The sequence below is a fragment of the Camelus dromedarius genome, chromosome 15 (assembly GCF_036321535.1).
Source record: "Camelus dromedarius isolate mCamDro1 chromosome 15, mCamDro1.pat, whole genome shotgun sequence".
NCBI lineage: Eukaryota > Metazoa > Chordata > Mammalia > Artiodactyla > Camelidae > Camelus > Camelus dromedarius.
Genome location: NC_087450.1, coordinates 30,592,977 through 30,609,491, shown reverse-complemented (window position 1 = coordinate 30,609,491; position 16,515 = coordinate 30,592,977). Strand labels below are relative to the sequence as shown.

Sequence of the window (16,515 nt, the reverse complement as noted above, 5' to 3'; positions counted from 1 at the left end):
GCTCGCGTTTATTCCTCCCGCCGCTTACCAGGTGTAGGGTGGGCGGGGCATGGGGCGTAGAGGCCGGAAGTGGATTTTTCTTAACCCGGAAGGGGAGTTCTTCCCTGGCTGCGGCGTTGATGTTTTACCACTGCCTCTCCTCCTGCCGCTGAGGGAATCGTCGTGGAAGGATGGTGTGCGAAAAATGTGAGTTAAGGAGACTCTTCTGTGGGAGAAGGAGGCTGGGAGAACCTAACTGGAGTTCTGCTGGAACTTTGCCCTTTCTTTGTTTTTCCTTCCGACACAGGTCTCTGATTCTACCCGGTCTGCCCTTTGACCGTCCCCGCCTCTCCCCAGCGACCGTATAGCCTTTTATGGCATTCAGGGTGGCCTCAGTTTTGCACCGCTTATTTCTGTTGCTTCCTCTCAACCCCGGGTCTCGTGCCATACAACTTGCCTGGCACCCTCGCGTCACAGACCCTCAGGGTTGGAAAGTCACTTCCACAGCGTCTGGAGTTGCTTGATTTAGCAAATAAAAGTGGGACGCCCAGTTAAATTTGAATGTCAGGTAAACAGCGAGTGATTTTTAGTTTAAGTATGTCCCACCCAGTATTTGAGACTTGACCCTGTTTGCTGCCCCTTACTACTGTAAGTACTTTGTCCCAAAGCACGCACTTTTAGGACATTTTTTACTAAAAAAATTCATTCAAATTTAATGAAATTTAAATTTGTCTAGTGTCCTATTTTATCCAACAAACCTAAGTCAGTATCCCATCCAATGGCTTAAAAGCTCTTTGCATAAATACCTAGAGTATTGAGGCAGAGGGGTAGAAGAATCTCACCACCTGAGAAGCTGTCTTTGTAGATTTCACTGGCTCTTCGAAAAGTCTTTCCTCTTTATGGTTGCCATCCAGTGATTCTGATGCCAACCCTTGATATTTCCAGAAAATATCTTATGATTGTTTTGACCTAACAACACTGGTTGTATGTTTTAAAAGCGCTGTCATATCCCTCAAATCCCTTTTCCAAATGCTAAACATGTCTGGCCCTTCTGTGACAAAGTTTCCATTCCTCTTATCCTGACTATTGTCTAATTAACATGGTCCATTTTGTTTATATCCCCGTAATATAAAACTTTGAACACAGACACTCATGAGTTTGAGTCACAGTTTTTATATTAAGTGAAAGAATGACCATGGATGGTTATTTTAATAAATTCTCAGGATGCAGATAATAATTTGGGATTTCTATATTTGGAACCTGGCATTCAAGACGACCCTCCACGATGAGGCCTCAGCTTATTTTTTTAACTTCATTTTCACTAACCCTACCTTCATTACACTTCAGCCAAACCAAAGTATTTTGCCTGCCAGTGGGTATCCTCAGTTTCCATGCGTTTCCCCAGGATGTGTCCTTTATCTAGTTTACCTTGATCCTTTTTTCTCCTCTTTCTTCACAGTCCAATTGCCACAAACCCTCTCTGTTGCCTTCCCCACAGAGCTTTCCTGGATTTCCCTAAGCCAAGGTTATTTCTTCCTCCATGGAATTTCTCCTAGTACTCCAGCTCTCAGTTGTCATACTATTTTCTTTCCATCTTATATGTTAGTTGAATAATTTGTAACTTTTTTTTTTTTTGGTTCTCTGAGCCCTCTGAGAATGTGATGAAAGCTGTAGACTTAACAAAGTCTATTTTTTTTTTAAAGAAATGGGTATACAAAAGGTTTGTGTACGGGTTCATCTTGTTCACATTTCTCCTAAGGTCCACCCGTGAAACTCAGGTTAAGGACTACTGTTAGAGAAATCAGAGTGCTATAAAATCCTTGAAATCCAGAGCTTTATCTAATTCATTGTTTTCTTTGTACTTTGTATAATGGCTAATATATCCAGGATGCTTAGTAAATATTTATGGAACAAACAGATTTATCAGATTTGTTTAAAGTATACATGTACAGAGGAAGCCTATTATAAACCATTACCGTTATCTACAGATTTTACTGAGAGTCAGTTATCCATTGCCCGCAGTTAGTATCTTAAGTCTCAGTTCACTGGCCCCAACTGCAGCATTAACAGTAATATGACTGTAGTGACCATTGTGAACTTTAGGCACAAGGCAATGTATTTCTTAAATAGTAAACATTAACCCCCCTTACCTTTACTGTTTTGTTATAACAGGTGAAAAGAAACTTGGTACTGTCATCACTCCAGATACATGGAAAGATGGTGCAAGGAATACTACAGGTATTTTTCCTTTTAGAACATAGAAATTGAATCAGATACTTCCTGTGAATAATGTTTTTAGCTTTTATATTATTTGTAAAATGAAATGTTATGTGTACAACCTATTTCATGTATTAAACGTTGAAGAATACTAGATCCTCCAACAATTTAAAATCTTCTAGTTTTCTCACTGGTTCCTAATTTGGTAGGAGAGAGTGAAATAATTAAATGACTTTTAAGCAATGAGTATTTCATAGTAATTTATTTGATTCAGCTTAATTAGAGTTAGGATTTAAGTCCCCCTCTCCTCACCTGATTTTTATATTCTTGAACAAATCATTTAAATGTTTCACCTTCATAATCATTAAATACAGTGAAGATGTTTGCAAAGGGAAGAAAAAGGAACATTTTCACTGTATGTATGCATTTTCAATGGCACCAAAGTGGTAGTATCTAGATTTTACATTAGATAGATTAAGTATAGACCCATTCCTAAAGTCCTACTTTGAGTCTGAGAAATAAAATGATTACCTTTTATCCAGATTTTTATTGTTTTCCTAATAAATAATTGTTTTCTTTTTAAGTAGTATCTTTAAAACATGGCTATTATATAAGGATTTTTTAAAATTTTGATATAGGCTAGTGTATTGATAGGAGGTCAAAAATGAACTTTCTAACTAATCATTAAATTTACATGTATATGTTACATATGAAATGTGTAGAAATAACTTGCTAAAATAATGTATATTTTAATGCAGAAAGTGGTGGAAGAAAGCTGAATGAAAATAAAGCTTTGACCTCAAAAAAAGCAAGGTAGGTGTAAGAGCATCTATAGAGCAGTCGTATAAATTTCCACTCTTTTTAATATTAAGTGTATTAGAATGAATTTGTTTTGCATTATTCTCTTGTGATAAAAAAATAGAGTTAGGTAGTTCCTAGCATGCATAACCAAACTGTTACAACCTGCTGGTTTCACCCTGTTCCTTTTCACTGTATCAGTATATGAAGATATTAGTACTTTTTATAGTTTCACCAGAAAACATGACTTATTTTTTTCTAGTTCTTAATTTTCCTGCCAATCAGAGTCAACAGCGAAATGTGGACAGATCATAAATTCTGGAGTCATACCTAAATTTGAATCTAGACTTTGTTACTGTCTAGTTCTGTGGTCTTAACCAAGTTAAACCAGTTCCTTAACTTTTCTAAACATTACTTTTTCATTGAGGAATGAGGATAAAGATGTCTCCCACCTTAAAAACAGCTTTTGACACCATGCTTTATTATATCCAGTCTTAAAAATTTTGTGAACCCTTCCAGCTGCCATCTCATTCCCTTGCTTTCTTTTACAGCAGAAGTTTTCAAAAACCTTATCTATATAGTAATTTCTCCATGTCCTTAAGTTCCGTTCACTCCTTCAGCCACTCCAGTCAGGCCTTCATCTCTACCACACTCCTAAGCCTGCTCTTGCCAAGATCACATGTGACCTTAAAAACTGATGGCAACTTCTCTGTTCTTACCTAACTTAACCTTTCAACAATCTGTCTCTTTTTTGCAACCCTTTGTTCTCTTGGCTTTAGATCCCTCACTCTCCTTTCTTCCCAACCCATTGGCTGTTCCTTCTCAATTGAGTGCCTCTGGACTCAATCCTAGACTTTTTTTCTGTAATCTCTCCTCAAGTGACTTAATCCAAAGGCTTTAAAGTCAAACTGTATGTTAATGACTTCCAGATGTATAGCTTCAGTCCCGACTTTTCTGAACTCCAAACAAATATCCAGTTGCCTACTTGAATTTTCCAATTTGATGTCTAACAGGCAATCTCCTTTTCCTTCAGTCCAATCATAGTTTTCTCATCATTGCTCTCTGGTCCAGTCTAGCTGTACAAACCTAAAAACTGGAATTCCTCACTGATTTCTTCATTTCCCTCACTTCCCATATCCATCAGTGAGTTCTCTGGCTCTGCTACTAAAATATAACCTGAATCCATCTGCTTCTGTCCATCTACTGCTATTACTCTCTTCTAAACCACTATTCTTTCTTACTTGGATACTGTAATAACTTTTTATGTCCCTGCTTCCTTTGTGATTCCTGTAGTTCACTATCATAATAACCAGAGCGGTCCTTTAAAGGGCATGTAACTCCTTTGCTCAAAACCCTTGATTGGTTTTCTTTTTACATTGAATAAAATCCAGGCCCCCTTTACAAGGTCCTCCGTGATCTGGCCCCTTCTGCCTCTCTGACTGTTGCACAAACTCCTGTGTCAGATATGCCAAGCGCACTCACATTGGCAGAGGTTTGTGCTTTCTGGTCCCTCTTCCTAGAACTCATCCCTAAGAGCTCTCATAGCTGGCTCCTCCTTGTTACTTGGGTTCAGCTGAATTGTCATCTCCTCAGAGAGGGTCCCTAACCAACATAAAAACTAATGTCTTTCTTTCTTCCCCTCATGTCTGCCACAGTATCCTCTTTGAATTTTCTCTATAGTGGGTATTACTATCTTAAAAGCGTGTCTCACTTATTCACTTATTGTGTCTCCTCTCACTAGAATGTCAGCTTGATGAGGGCAGAGGCTTTGTCATGTTCATCCTTGAACAGTAGATTCATTTAGAACATTTAGAACAGTAACAGGCACAGAGTAGACACTCAGTATATATTTGCTGAATGAGTACATACCTGTTTCATGACATTGTCCCAAAGATTAGAAATAATAATAATAATAAACCTGTTACTATAAAGTGCCTAACACTTAAAGGTGCTTATTAAATAACAGGTATAAAATAGCATAATAGACTTAATCTTCAGTGTTGTGTCATACTATATATTATTGTCTGATTTATTGATGTCTTCTAAGACCATTCAGTTATTATTGACTAAGTTGTCATTTTTTAGATTATACAGTTTTAGGTACCTTCAGTTCCTTTATGCTCCCAAACTTTCTTCAATATCATTAATAAGTAGCTGTTACTTTTGGTTATTTTAAACATCTCACTTTGGAAAGTGTACTACTGTATTGCATTGAGTCCAAGAGACCAACATTTACAAGGTGCATCATTACTTTAAAGAAGAAAACTCCCTGCCAATTAATTGTGATTTCTGAGATACTAAAATGTACATCTTAGAATTTAGTTTTTAAGAAAAAGTAATCTCTGTACATATAGGTCCAAACAAATTGAGCTTATTATTAAAAGGAAGCATAGTGTCCACTCTTCTGTGGAGAGTAAAGTGGCATTCTTTTGGATTTGAGAAAATTAACCTTTTTGTTTTGTCTTGTTTTCTTTTGTTTTTATTGAAGTATAGTTGATTTACAGTGTATTAATTTCTGGTATATATCATAGTGATTCAGTTATACATATATATTTTCTTTTTCATACAGTTTTTCATTCTAGGTTATTAGAAGCTATTGAATATAGTTCCATGTGCTATACAGTAGGAACTAGTTATCTATTTTGTATGTAATAATTAGTATCTGCAAATCTCAAACTCCTAATTTATTCCTCCCCACCTCTTTCCCCTTTGGTAATCGTAAGTTTGTTTTCTACGTCTATGAGTCTCTTTCTGTTGTAAATAAGTGCATTTGTGTCATTTTTTAGGCTCCGCATGTAATTGATATCATAATATTTGGTTTTCTCTGTCTGACTTACTCATTTAGTATGATAATCTCTTCGTCCATCCATGTTGCTGTAAATGCCATTATTTCATTCATTTTTATGGCTGAGTAGTATTACATTGTATAAATATAGTACATCTTCTTTATCCAGTTGTCTGTCAATGGACATTTAGTTTGCTTCCATGTCTTGGCTATTGTAAATAGTGCTGCTATGAACATTGGGGTGAATGTATCTTTCCAAATTAGAGTTTTCTCAGATATATGCCCAGGAGTGGGATTGCTGGATCGTAGGGTAAGTCTATTTTCAATTTTCAAGCAATCTCCAATGTAATCTGGTGGCTGCACCAGATTACATTCCCACCAACAGTGTAGGAAGGTTGCCTTTTCTCCACACCCTCTCCAGCATTTATTGTGGATTTTTTAATGATGGCCATTCTGACTGGTGTGAGGTGGTACTTCATTGTAGTTTTGATTTGCTTTTCTCTGATAATTAGCAATTCTGAGCATCTTTTAATGTGTCTATTGGACATCTGTATGTCTTCCTTGGAGAAATGTCTGTTTAGGTCTTCTGCCCATTTTTGGATTGGACTGTGTGTTTTTTTGGTATTGAGTTGTATGAGCTGTTTGTATATTCTGGAAATTAAGCCCTTGTCAGTCGCGTCATTTGCAAATATTTCCTCGCATTCCATAGGTTGTCTTTTCATTTTATTTATGGTTTCCTTTGCTGTGCAAAAGCTTGTAAGTTTAATTAGGTCCCATTTGTTTATATTTGCTTTTATTTCTATTGCCGTGGTAGACTGACCTAGGAAAACATTGCTTTGATTTATGTCAGAGGATGTTTTGCCTGTGTTCTCTTCTGGGAGGTTTATGGTGTCTTATCTTGTGCTTAAGTCTTTAAGCCATGTTGAGTTTATTTTTGTGTGTGGTGTGAGAAAGTGTTCTAACGTTACTGATTAACATGCGGCTGTCCAGCTTTCCCAATACCGCTTGTCGAAGAGAGTGGCTTTTCTCCATTGTATGCTGTTGCCTTCTTTGTCAAAGATTAATTGACCCTAGATGTGTGGGGAAAAATTAACCTTTGAAAATGAACTGTTGGTTTGTACCCAAGAAAAGAAACCAGGTCTAGGACGTTGTTGGTATTCAGTATATGAGTGCAGTTACAAAACGTTATTGCCAATTTAACAGGAAGTATTTCCTCTAAAGTTATTTTGCATTCCAGTCACTGTAAGATGACATTTTTATTTAGTAGAAACTTATTCAAAGGGATTGCACCAGTTAATTGAAAATGTCAGTGAAAGTGGGCAATCATTAAAAGATATACATATCTTAAGTCAGAGCACATAACTGTACCTCCATTCATCAATCATTTGGAATTGAGACAAGCCTTTTTGAATAGAAATCTACTAATAACAGTTCTTTATCATTTTCCTTGCATAAATCATAACCAGAATATATATTTCCCATATCTTTAAAGCACAACAAGAACTGACACTTGCAAAATGCCAAGGCTCTCCGCTTAGGATTTTTTCTCAATTTTTAAATTGGCTTGCCTATACCTAATTCTGTAGCAGTTTTAATGATTCACACTTATCTGGTCATCCTAAAGCATTCACTTAGTTTTTAATAGACTCAGTCACTCTTTTTGTTCCCTCATTTCATCAGTTTCCATAATATTTAATTATATCACACAGTTTAACAAATACAACTGATACAGAAAGGTTTGAAATTAAGTACAACTGACTATAAGCATACAGCTTACACGGAAGGGACAGAGGTGTGCAGGCATATTAAGAGAGTAGCTGGGGCGGGAGTGGGTGGGTGTAGCTCATGCAGTAGAGTGCATGCTTAGCATGAACAAGGTCCTGGGTTCAATCCCCAGTACCTCCTATAAAAATAAATAAATAAATGGATAAACCTAATTACCTCCCCCCTCCAAAAAAAAAAGAGAGAGTAGCTGGCCAGAAGAGTGTTGTGCCTATCAATTGTAGAGCTTGACAGAGGGAACAGAGAGCATTCATTAATCCCACTTGTTGCTTAAGTGAGATTATTTTTAGAGTATTTCTATTGTATTATACATTTTTCTTTCTTTAAAAAAAAAAAACTCTAGATTTGATCCATATGGAAAGAATAAGTTCTCCACTTGCAGAATTTGTAAAAGTTCTGTGCACCAACCGGGTTCTCATTACTGCCAGGGCTGCGCCTACAAGAAGGGTAAGTTTTCTTTAATACTGTTTTTGTATTCATATCAAACCTATTTTTGGTGCTGATTTGGATAGCATAGTAAAGGGATAGCCTTTGATAAATCTTATTAGTCAAATGCTCTTATTTCTAAGGCAAAATAACATTTAGTTGTTTCAAATTATGTTTTAAGCTTCAGGAGCGACTTAAACCAAACTGTTGATATTAGTTAGATATTTGATTGGTATTATTAGTGTTATTATCATTTGATTGCTTACATGCTTTTTTGTTTGTTTTAGGCATCTGTGCTATGTGTGGAAAAAAGGTTTTGGATACCAAAAACTACAAGCAAACGTCTGTCTAAGTGTATTGAAGTTTCTGGCTTTCCGTATGATTTTACTTTTTGCTTTGAATTTTCAAGGCATAACATAGACGTTCAAATTACAAAATAACATGTCTCGAGACAAGTTTAAAGCAGAGAAGTTGATTAGCATTCATTCTTTTGCTCTCAAGAAGTTCTGAACAGCAACAGTGTAACTAGTTTTCTGCCTTAAGTTTTATTTTCCTTACAAACAACTTATTGAACTGGAATAAGTGACAAATTTAACAGAAAAATATCTTCCCAGTTCTGTATGCACTTTTTATTTATCATTACTCGTATAATTTTTATTATCCTTTCCCTCTACTTTATTTATAGATATTACAAAAGTAAGAAAGTGATTACTGATATTTGGTTCTGAACTTGGCATCCAGATATGCAATTCTTCCCTCATTCCCTGTTGGTTGCATAGTTCTTAGAATCAGCAGTCCCTTAATTAATTGCATTTTCATAGGGCATTTAAATATCTGAGACCATTATTGCTAAATAGTTCCTTAAGTAATTAGCCCAGACCCAAATCAAACACAAGATATATTTGTGATACTTTTTATTTATTCTTGAAACCAAAGTGCCAGTACCTTTCATACAAAAATTGGAACACAAGGGCCACCCCATATATATCCAAATGAATACACTGGCTTTCAGAAAAACACAGATTACACACATTACCTTGAATTCAGGCCATCATGAAAGCCAGGAGAACCATGTGCATCCATGATGATGTGTAATGAATGAATCACCACTCTTTGGGAAAGTGCGTTGAAGCAGAAACCAAACTGTTTTTTACCTCTTTTCCTTCTCCCTCCTTCTCCAAAAATAAATAGAGTAAGCAGACATTTTGACTTTTTTTTAATAGCATAGACAGCTGAAAGACTACTTTGAGATTTCAAATAAAGATTTTTCTTACGCTGCCTTCAGAGATATTGGACTTCTGCTTTTGAAACCTGCAGCTTACTGTGGGAGACCAGAAAAGTACTCCCCACTACCAAGTGCAGCATGCAGTATAAATACACATCACTATAAAATGTGTAGAATAGATAACGTGGTGATATACATGGTATAGATATCACATTTTAATTCTTTTTAATTACTATGGAAAGTATTTATAGGATACATTCTTATTCTTACCCAGAAAAAGCACAAGGATAACATAAAATATATCAAATAACAATAGCTCTTAGGGCAAGAAGTGTCTTCTTATCCTTTAATTTGGCATTTTAAACTAAAATCAACACAAGTGACCCATAATGGGACCTGGTTAAGATAGTCGCCCAGAGTCATTAAAAGTTGGGTGGATCAGCTTTGGGAAAAGCACTTTTCTCAGGTATCAGCTGGGATCTGGACTTCCACAGCTCATATTTCGTACTCATGCCTTGACTAGCCTTCCATAAATGATCCAGTGGCCAGACTCGGTTATTCTATGAAGATATTTATTAGTATTATACCTCAGAATAGTATAAATATTATAAATCTTTATATTGTTGAAATAATATGACTGCCAAAATTGAACAGAAGTTATTAAATGAGAAGGAAAGTCCCAAAACAAAATGTGAACATAAAGTATTTTTTTCAAAAGAAGACATAAAAACAGAAACTGTAACATTAAGATGAGAGAATTAAGACCAAACATAGCTTTTATCAGAGTAAATGTAAAAATATTGAAATAACATGGTTTTTTAAATCTCAGATTATATTTAATAAATGTCAAACAAATACCAACAGAACACTTCTTTAGTACACTCATTCATTAGAATATGCAACCATCAGAATGATACAAGAATTACATATCTGTGCAGAAGTTTGTGTGTACAGATAGAAAACTTCTGAAAGCTCGTAGTACTGTTTTTCTCTGTGGAGTGGAACTAAGGGTTAAGAAAAGAGAGCCTTAACCCTTTACAGCCTCATGCCAACTACCTAATACTTTTTAGCTTCTACTTCCTTACCTAGGGGAGCAGGAGAGTACTAATAATTTTAGAAATGTGTATTTACATGCGCATATATGTATATACATTTTTGAGACTTTCAGGTAGAAGAAATATATACATTGCTCTGCACTTCAATTCTTTCTCAATGTTTCTCCTATTTGCTTTACCATTTTCTCTCTATCTCTTGTTATACATTTTTTTCTTGACTACGATGTGATGAATACGTTGCAGACATACCCTTTAATACGACATATGTACTTCATAAGAACAAGCATGCTAAGTATAGTTATCAAATTCAGGAATCTGAATTTCATCTGATACGTAGTCCCTTTTCCAATTTCATTTGTTGTTCCATTGGTAATTTTATTTTCAGCTACAGGATCTAGTCCAGGATCATATGTTAGATTATCATGACTCTAATCTGGACCAGTTCTTCAGTCTTTGTCCTTTGTAGTATTGATTTGCTTGAAGAATACAGGACAGATAAAGTATAGAATATCCTTCAGTTTGGGTTTTTCTGGTTTTTCCTTATAGGATAGATTCAGGTTACACAGTGTGGGCTATAATACTGTCCTCCCAGTGTCACATCCAGACTCACAGAATGTCTTGTTGGTGATATTAATTTATCAGTTGGGTAAGATGTTGTCTGGTTTCTCCACTGTATAGTTACTATTTTTCCTTTTGCAATATGTAAATAATTTGTGAGGAGAAACCTTGAGACAATTTTGATTGATATTCTATTCCTCTTCAAGCCTTCCCCTCTTAGATTTAGCATCCTTTGAGAATTCTTATCTGAATAAATTTTTTCTATAATGCTTACAAAATTGTGATTTTCTAACTACATTATTCTTTCTGTATTTAGTTTGTCATTCTACTCTTAGGAAAAAGTTTCCCTTTATCTGTCTGTTTATCATGATTATAGAATAAATGCTTTTTTTTCTGACCACTTAATTGTTCATTACAAATTATTCCTCTCTACCCCAAATATTTAAGTGTGCATTTCCTAAGAACAAGGATATTTTCTTACATAACCATAGCACAGTTATCAAAATCAGGAAATTAACATTAACATAATACATTATCTAATGTTTTCCATATTTCACTAGTTGTTCCAGTAATCGCCTTTGTAGGGGGAAAAACTAGTCCAGGATCCCATCAAGGATAACACATTATATTTAGTTGTCAAGTCTCTAGTCTCTTTCTGTCTGAAACAGTTCTTCAATCTGTCTTTCAAAAATGTCAGGGTCATGAAAAACATAGGCCAGTTGCTTTATAGAGTGTCCCTTAATTTGAGATTTTCTGATGTTTCTTTACAATTAGATTGAGCTTATGCATTTTGGCAGGAATGTCGTAGAAGTGATGCTGTGTCCTTTTCAGTGAACCATATCAAGGTGTCGGTTGTCCCATCACAAGGTGTTAATTTTGATCACTGGTTTTAGATGGTATCTGCTGGATTTCTCACTGTAAAGATTCTCTTTTTCCTTCTAAATTAATAAGCATTTTGGGGGGAGATACTTTGAGACTAAATATTCTTTTTCTCAGCAAACTTTCACACACTAATTCTAGCATTCAGCAATGTTTCTTGGCTAGATTAATTGTTACTCTAATGGCTGCCAAATGGTGCTTTTCCACTTCTGTCATACTTTCTACATTGATTAGTAGGCATTCTACTGTAAGGAAAAGCTTTCTCTTTTTCTCACTTTTATTAGTATGAACTCATGAATACCTATTTTATTCAGACTGTTACTCTCATTTGTTTTGATGTCAAATTGTCCCATATTTGGCCAGTGGGGAGACCTTTTAGGCTGGCTCTTGGGTCTTTTTGATATGTTCTTATCATTCTTTGAGGAATTCCTTACTTTCCAACACAAAATGTTCCAAGTTTATCTTGGTGGGTTTTTTTTTTTTTAACCTCCACCCCATTCCTGGAATAAGCCATTTCTCCAAAGATCCTTAGTTTTTTTTTAGTGGATAATGGTAGTTAGAAACTAAAGTGTGGGCCTGCCAGATTGTCATTGCCTCTAGGCCCCTTTAACAGAAAGAACTAGGAAACTATATTAGAAATCACAAGTTTTCCCACTCTTACCACTTCTATTCAACATAGTATTGGCAGTCCTAGCCATGCCAGTCAGACAAGGAAAAGAAATAAAAACGATCCAAATTGGAAGGGAAGAGGTAAATTGTCACTATATATAGATGACATGATACGATATATATAGAAAACCCTAAAGACTCCACACAAAAACTACTAGGGCTGATCAACATTTTCAGCAAGCTAGCAGGATACAAGATTAACGTACAGAAATCTGTTGCATTTCTTTACACTAACAATGAAATATCAGAAAAGGAAAGTGAAAAACAAAATCCTTTTTAAAATCACATCAAAAAATCAAATAAAATACTTAGGAATAAACCTGATCAAGGAGATGAAAGTCTTATATGTAGAGAACAATAAAGCATTGATTAAGGAAAGAAAAGATGATTTAAAGAAATGGAAAGATATCCCACGCTCTTGGATTGAAAGAATTGATATTAAAACGGCCATACTACCCACAGCAATCTACAGATTTAATGCAATCCCTACCAAATTACCCATGACATTTTTCACAAAACTAGAATTCCTAAAATTTATATGGAATCACAAAAGATCCAGAATTGCCAGAGCAATACTGAAGGAAAAACAAAGCTGGAGGCACAACCCTCCCAGACTTCAAACAATACTACAAAGCTGCTATAATCAAAACAGAATGGTATTGACACAAAAACAAACATGAATCAATGGAACAGAATAGAGAGACCAGAAATAAGCCCACACACCTACAGTCAATTAATCTTTGACAAAGAAAGCAAGAGCATACCATGGAGAAAAGACATTGTCTTTGATAAGTGGTGTTGGGAAAGCTGGACAGCTGCATGTAAATCAATGACATTAGAACACTCCCTTACACCATACACAAAAATAAACTCAAAATGGCTTAAAGACTTAAGCACAAGATAAGACACCATAAACCTCCTAGAAGAGAACACAGGCAAAACATTTCTCTGACATAAATCTCAGCAATGTTCTTGGTCAGTCTACCACGGCAATAGAAATAAAAACAAAAATAAACAAATGGGACGGAATTAAACTTACAAGCTTTTGCACAGCAAAGGGAACCATAAGCAAAACAGGAAGACAAATTACTGACTGGAAGAAGATATTTGCAAACAATGCGACTGACAAGGGCTTAATTTCCAGAATATACAAACAGTTCATACAACTCAGTAACAATAACAACGACAACAACAAAAAACCCAATCCAAAAAATGGGCAGAAGACCTAAACAGACATTTCTCCAGTGAAGACATACAGATGTCCAATAGGCATATTAAAAGATGCTCAGTATTGCTAATTATCAGAGGAAAGCAAATCAAAACTACAATGAGGTACCAGCTCACACCAGTCAGAATTGCCATCATTAAAAAGTCCACAATAAATGCTGGAGAGGGTGTGGAGAAAAGGGAATTCTCCTACACTGTTGGTGGGAATGTAATCTGGTGCGGCTGCTATAGAAAACAGTACGGAGATCCCTTTAAAAACTGAAGAAGTTACTACATGATCCAGCAATTCCACTCCTGGGCATATATCTGGAGAAAACTCTAGTTCAAAAAGATACATGCACCCCAATGTTGATAGCACTATTTACAATAGCCAAGACATGGAAGCAACATGAATGTCTATCAACAGATGACTGGATAAAGATGTTTATATACATACAATGGATACTACTCAGCCATAAAAAAATAATAAAATAATGGCATTTGCAGCAATGTGAATGGACCTAGAGATCATCATACTAAGTGAAGTAAGCCAGAAAGAGAAAGAAAAATACCATATCATATCACTTATATGTGGACTCTAACAAAAAAGTACACAAATGAACTTATTTACAAAACAGAGACAGACTCACAGATATAGAAAACATACCTATGGTTACTAGGGCGGGGGTAGCGGAGGGATAAATTGGGAGGGATTTGCAGATACTAAGTACTATATATATAATAGATATTTTATAGCATATAGAACTATATTCAATACCTTGTAATAACATAATGAATAAGAATACAAAAAGAAATGTGTAACTGAATCACTATGATGTACACAAGAAAGTAACAACATTGTAAATTGACCATATTCAATAAAAAAAGAAATCACAAGTTTTACTAATATCTCCAATTTCAGTGTAACCCCAAAGTTCTTTACCCTTCCTTGTTCCGTATTTGTATTTGTGTGTTTTTTCTACAGTGAGAATCCTGGCCCCCAACATCATCATTTACAGAACTCTGAATTTTTAATAGTGTTCATGTGTTTTGTAATTAAAAATAATTTTAAGTTAAAAAAAATCTAAGCCAACAGAAGAATTATACATATGAATATCTTTCATTAGTCTGTTATCACAGACACACACACACACACACACACACAAAGCTTGGGAATTTCTGTGCTTATGCTGCCTCCAAGATAAGATTGGCAAATGATACTAAAATACTCGTTTAGTAAGTGGTACTAAAATCTATTTCGGGGGAAAGGTATAGCTCAAGTGGTAGAGTGTGTGCTTAGCATGCATAAAGTCCTGGGTTCAATCCCCAGTGCCTCCTCTAAAACTGTTTCAATTCGGCTAACGTTTATTGGATCTATACTTTGTTCTCATCCCTAATCAGACGACTGTTATTGGTTCCAAGGTTTTTGCTTATAACAAGAACTTGATAACCCATCAAATTAATGTAAAATTGTAAAAGTAAGGGGTGACAATAGACACAAAGAAAATACATTAAAAGAATAGAGACTAAAGAAAGAGATTGGTTCAAAAGCAACAATTCTAGCAAAAAAGGAAGAAGAAGAAGAAGAACTAGACTAAAGTTATTCTAGGAGAATGGAAATGAAGCGACGGATTTGAAAGACCTGATAAAACTTTTGACTTGTTGACTAAATGGGGAAATGAGAAAGTGAGTCATCGTGGGTCTCATTTAGATGTGGTAATAGTAGGTTTCTCCACCAGAGGGCAATGGTGTTCTTTCTTGGTTTTCAGTTTTCCATCATGCTAAAAGATTTGCAGTTTTAGCAACTTAAAGATCAAATAAATGGACTTAAGTTTCCAACAGCATTGTCAACAAGATAGAGAAACTTAACCATACAATAAAAATCCTGGAAAGTATTCATTTACACAAGTTCATATACATATTAAGTATATCAAATTTATATGTATGTATGTGATTTTAAAATATAGATTTGATTTAAGTGGCAAGAAAGCAATGATGATACTCAGAGGCCAGAAAGGGAGGGAGAGTATAGGCTTGAAAGGTAAACTAGCACCAAAGCCAGTGCTTGCTTTATAACTTCCAATCCGTCAGTATCTAAAGCATACGTTTTAAAGGGTGTCACGTGTATGGAAGACAAAGCCCTGGACTCGAGCGAGGTGTGAAGTTTAGATCAAAGACATATACATAAAGCATGGAGCTCTGCAACAGTTTCAGTGGATTTACTATAATAACCCACATATACACAAAAAGGCAGTTGGAGGTATGTTATCTGGACCAGGGGAGAAAGTTACAATCTCTCCAGAGACTTTAGCACAAAGATCCAGAGATAGAAAATATAAAAAAGAAACGGAGACATGAAAGGTAGAGGAAAAAGATCTAACATACATCCAAAGTTTCAGAACAGATATATTTAATTTTTTTTCTTAATAAATAGTTTTTTAAGAACAAGAATGAAATAGACATTTTGGGGAAGTTCGAGATTTGCAGATACAAACTACTATATATAAAATAGATAAACAATAAGTTTATACTGTACAGCACAGGCAACCATATTCAATATCTTGTAGTAACCTATAATGAAAAAGGGTATGAAAACAAATATATATGTATATGTATGACTGAAACATGCTGTACAACAGAAATTGACACAACATTGTAAACTAACTATACTTCAATTAAAAAATTATTGAATGAGAAAAAAAAAAGAAATATAGACATTTTTAGGCAAGTAAGTGAGTTTACAACCAACCAATCCTCACTTGGAGGACATTCCAGAAGACATACTTCAGGAAGAAAGAATGAGCTTGAAAATTAAGATAATGAAATATAAGAAAGGATGGTCAAGAACAAGACAAACAAGAAAAAAAGTATAGAGATCAGAAAGAAGGAACAAAGTGTCATTATTTGCAGTATTCCAGTACTTCATGGATTCCAAA

At 35.2% G+C, this 16,515-nt stretch overlaps 2 protein-coding genes across 3 annotated transcripts in view; both read left to right on the top strand.

Annotated features, from left to right (window-relative positions):
- The first annotated feature begins 56 nt into the window (after positions 1-56).
- Positions 57-11,230, top strand: CRIPT (CXXC repeat containing interactor of PDZ3 domain). Its single transcript, XM_010997174.3, has 5 exons — positions 57-186; positions 2,152-2,217; positions 2,955-3,009; positions 7,905-8,008; positions 8,275-11,230. Exons 1-5 carry the CDS (start codon positions 171-173, stop codon positions 8,337-8,339), a joined length of 306 nt encoding a protein of 101 aa, XP_010995476.1. The 5' UTR covers positions 57-170; the 3' UTR covers positions 8,340-11,230.
- SOCS5 (suppressor of cytokine signaling 5) overlaps positions 2,189-16,515 on the top strand; it is a 126,753-nt gene continuing 112,426 nt past the window's right edge. The window contains exons 1-2 of one of the 2 annotated variants that reach the window (XM_031466945.2): positions 2,189-2,217; positions 2,955-3,009. The gene's annotated coding sequence lies outside the window, so the exon portion shown is untranslated. The remainder of the gene's footprint in view (positions 2,218-2,954; positions 3,010-16,515) is intronic. The other variant, XM_064494523.1, reaches the window with a different exon arrangement.